The sequence below is a fragment of the Gavialis gangeticus genome, unplaced genomic scaffold (assembly GCF_001723915.1).
Source record: "Gavialis gangeticus isolate Ggan-Ray unplaced genomic scaffold, GavGan_comp1, whole genome shotgun sequence".
NCBI classification, from domain to species: Eukaryota; Metazoa; Chordata; order Crocodylia; family Gavialidae; genus Gavialis; species Gavialis gangeticus.
In genome coordinates this window covers 64027987-64031108 of record NW_017729025.1, presented here as the reverse complement: position 1 = coordinate 64031108, position 3122 = coordinate 64027987, and the positions used below count along the sequence as shown (strand labels likewise).

General features: G+C 40.3%; 1 protein-coding gene across 1 annotated transcript in view; it reads left to right on the top strand.

Annotated features, from left to right (window-relative positions):
- Positions 1–3122, top strand: part of AKAP6 (A-kinase anchoring protein 6) — a 403624-nt gene that overhangs the window by 53519 nt on the left and 346983 nt on the right. The window contains exon 3 of the mRNA XM_019518909.1: positions 2731–2965. Within this exon, the coding sequence (XP_019374454.1) occupies positions 2731–2965 (235 nt within the window). The remainder of the gene's footprint in view (positions 1–2730; positions 2966–3122) is intronic.

Sequence of the window (3122 nt, the reverse complement as noted above, 5' to 3'; positions counted from 1 at the left end):
TTTTGTTTTTTTTTGGGGGGGGGGGGTTGTTTCTTTTGTTGTTGTCCAGTACAAGTGCTTTCTTGTGAACCTAACAACTTATTTGAGTCATGAGGCTCATAGGTATTAAGTAAAGAGTTTTGAAGTTGGATCAGGTTATTGTAGGAGGCAATCTTTAAACCTGTGTTTGTTAAGATTACACCAGCTTTGATCATTGGTCATTTGTTGAAAATAGCTTCTTTGGAAGTGGCTTACTAGAACACTGAGACATGACATATTTTAAGTTGTGTGTTGCACTTTAATGACTGCACTTGAGCTAATGTTGGTTTTCTTTTCTTTTTTTTAAAGTTTTCTAGTTTCTTTTGATATTCTCCTTTGCTGTGCTGATCTTTGTTGTTCTAAATAGTTGACTTCAATGGTGTTACTCCAGGTGCTTATCAGGGTGAATGAGACCAAAAATTGGCTCTGTGATTTAGGGATTTATGTGAGTATTCATATTTGAAATATACTATAAATCTAACAGCTGAGCCCTGCCTTGTTCCTGGAACACTAAATTATGTATTACAAAATGTAGAGGGAAATTGTAAACTGAATGTATTTTTTTTTCTGCCATTTTTGCTTGTTCCAAGTCAATCATGGAATCCACTTTAAAAACATATAACAGAACATATAACAGAAATCTGACTTGACTTAAAATCTTAGTTACCAATCAAGATTGTTCCCGCTCCTGAGACTGGAGGAGTCTAATAATAAAGAATATTCTGATTGGAGGATGCAGAAGAATGAGCACGTAGGAGTTGGACAGAACTATCTTCAACTGACCTTGTGGATACCCCTGGAGATATGTCATCAGGAATTAATGCTGTATAAAACTAGATGCTGGCAACAGCTCCTAATGTGACTGTGAGCAAAACTCTGAAAATCATAGAATCATATAAAATTAGGGATGGAATGGACCTCAGGAGGTCATCTAATCCAACCCCTGCTCAGAGCAGGACCATCCTCATCTAGATCATCCCAGTCAAAGCTTTGTGTAGCCAGGTCTTAAACTCCAAGGATGGAGACTCCACCACCTCTCAGTGCAACCTGTTCCAGTGTTTTATTACCCTCCTAGTGAGAAAATTCTTCCTAATATCTAACCTAAACTTCCCTTGCTGCAACTTGAGACTTATTATTTACGGTCTTCGACAGAAAGAGGATTTTTTTTTAAATCTTATATTTGGAAGATACTTCACTGTGCAACAAAAAACGAAGTCCCCTTTGGATTTGTGATACTCTATGGCAATGAATGTCTAGCAATGGAAAATTTCCTCTGCTTTCCATACCTTCACCATACTGGGGTGATTGATCCCTGTGAGATACATGAATGTGTTGAATCTGCATATGCAAGCCTAAAGTTACTTTCTGTTTAACCTGCCAATGCCAATGTTGATTCAGTTTTATTTTGCTTACAATATATTTTGTGCCTGCCAGGCTGGCAGTGCTCCTTTCCACATTCGTGGCTGCAGTCATTTCCATATGGGACAAACATAACACTGCCAGTCTGGGGAAGGCATGAGGAGCATTAGGTCTTCCACTCCTCCTGATCTGTGGGGGGGTTGAATGGCAGGGAAAGACTTCTTTCATCTTCCATAGACCAGGGATCCTTCACTTGGGGAATAGGTGGGGAGCAACCTCCTCCATCCCTCTCTGAGTTTATAATGGCAGTGGTGAGAGCAGTATGGTAAAGTCCCTGGCCTGTTCTACAGACAAGACAGTTTCTGGTCTGGGGGAAGAGGTTGAGATCACTGCCCAACTGCTTCCCTCCCCTCCCAAGCTCATTCAGGAGGGAGGGGGAGTAGAGGGTTAAGTCCCAAACCTGTCCCCAAAACCAGGCAGTCTTTGTTTTGGGGAAAAGGCGGGGAGCAGGGTAACTGCTCCCCTCTCCTCCCCTCCCCTCCCAAACCAGTCCAGGACAAAAGCATACAGGTGTAATTTTTAAAAAAGAGATTCTCTCACAAAGGAGATCTTTAAGGTGTCAACTTAAAGATCTTCTCCTGGAGGGGGCATGTTCCTGGGGAGAAACTGAATGAACACTTGCATGCTCCTAGTTTCTATCAGGAGAGCAGCAGATCTCCTGATAGAAACATAGGGTGTATACAGAAATTACTTTTTTCACCATTTAAAGTGCTTTATGGCCATTTGGCTCCAGAAAGATTCATGCTAAAAACAATCAATCAGTGGCCTACAGAGCAGCATGGAGGGGAGCCCTCCACATGACTCTTTCTGTAGTTCTTAAGATTCATAAGACTCGGATATGGTCACTTCCCATTGCCATACATACTCTGACTCCACAAATCCCCTCCCATTCAGTGACTAATGATAGAAAATTCTAAGAGATCCACTCTGGACATTTATGGGTCCCTCTACTCCTTCCAATTGGTTTTGTTATTGAAAGATATGGTAAAGATTTCCATGTTATATACGTAGTTGCAGTTGAATCTCTTCAGTATCACAAAGGACACCTGGTAGGCTTCCTATGGGTTTTCCCCTCCAAATATTTTAGAACAGATTACTCACCCACATTGTACTGTACAAACTATGAGGCATTTCAGTAGCTACTGTTTTCTTAGATATTATAATCGGCAACCATGTTCCTGTTTCATGTGTTTTGTTTACTTCATATACTAGATATGAGAATTCTTGTAGAGCTTAAATATGTAGCATAACTAATATTACTTCTAAAGCAGCCATTTCTCTTGTCTATTTCAGGACCGCCTTGATTCATTAACTGAAGTGGATGACGCGGGACAGTTAACTATCAAATGCTCTCAAAATTATTTGTCCCTGGATTGTGGTATTACTGCCTTTGAATTGTCTGACTACAGCCCTAGTGAGGATTTACTTGGAGCCCTGGATGACATGACCTCCAGTCAAGGAAAAGCAAAACCATTTGAATCTTGGAACTACAGTGAAATGGAAAAAGAATTTCCAGAGCTTATCAGAAGTGTGGAGATATGCAGAGTTAGAGATATATAGCAGTGTAGATATCTAATGATGGAGATATTCAGAGCTGGAAATATTCAGACTGGTAGATATAGAGAGCTGTAGATATATGAAGGTGGAGATATGCAGAGTTAGAGATATATAGCAATGTAGATATA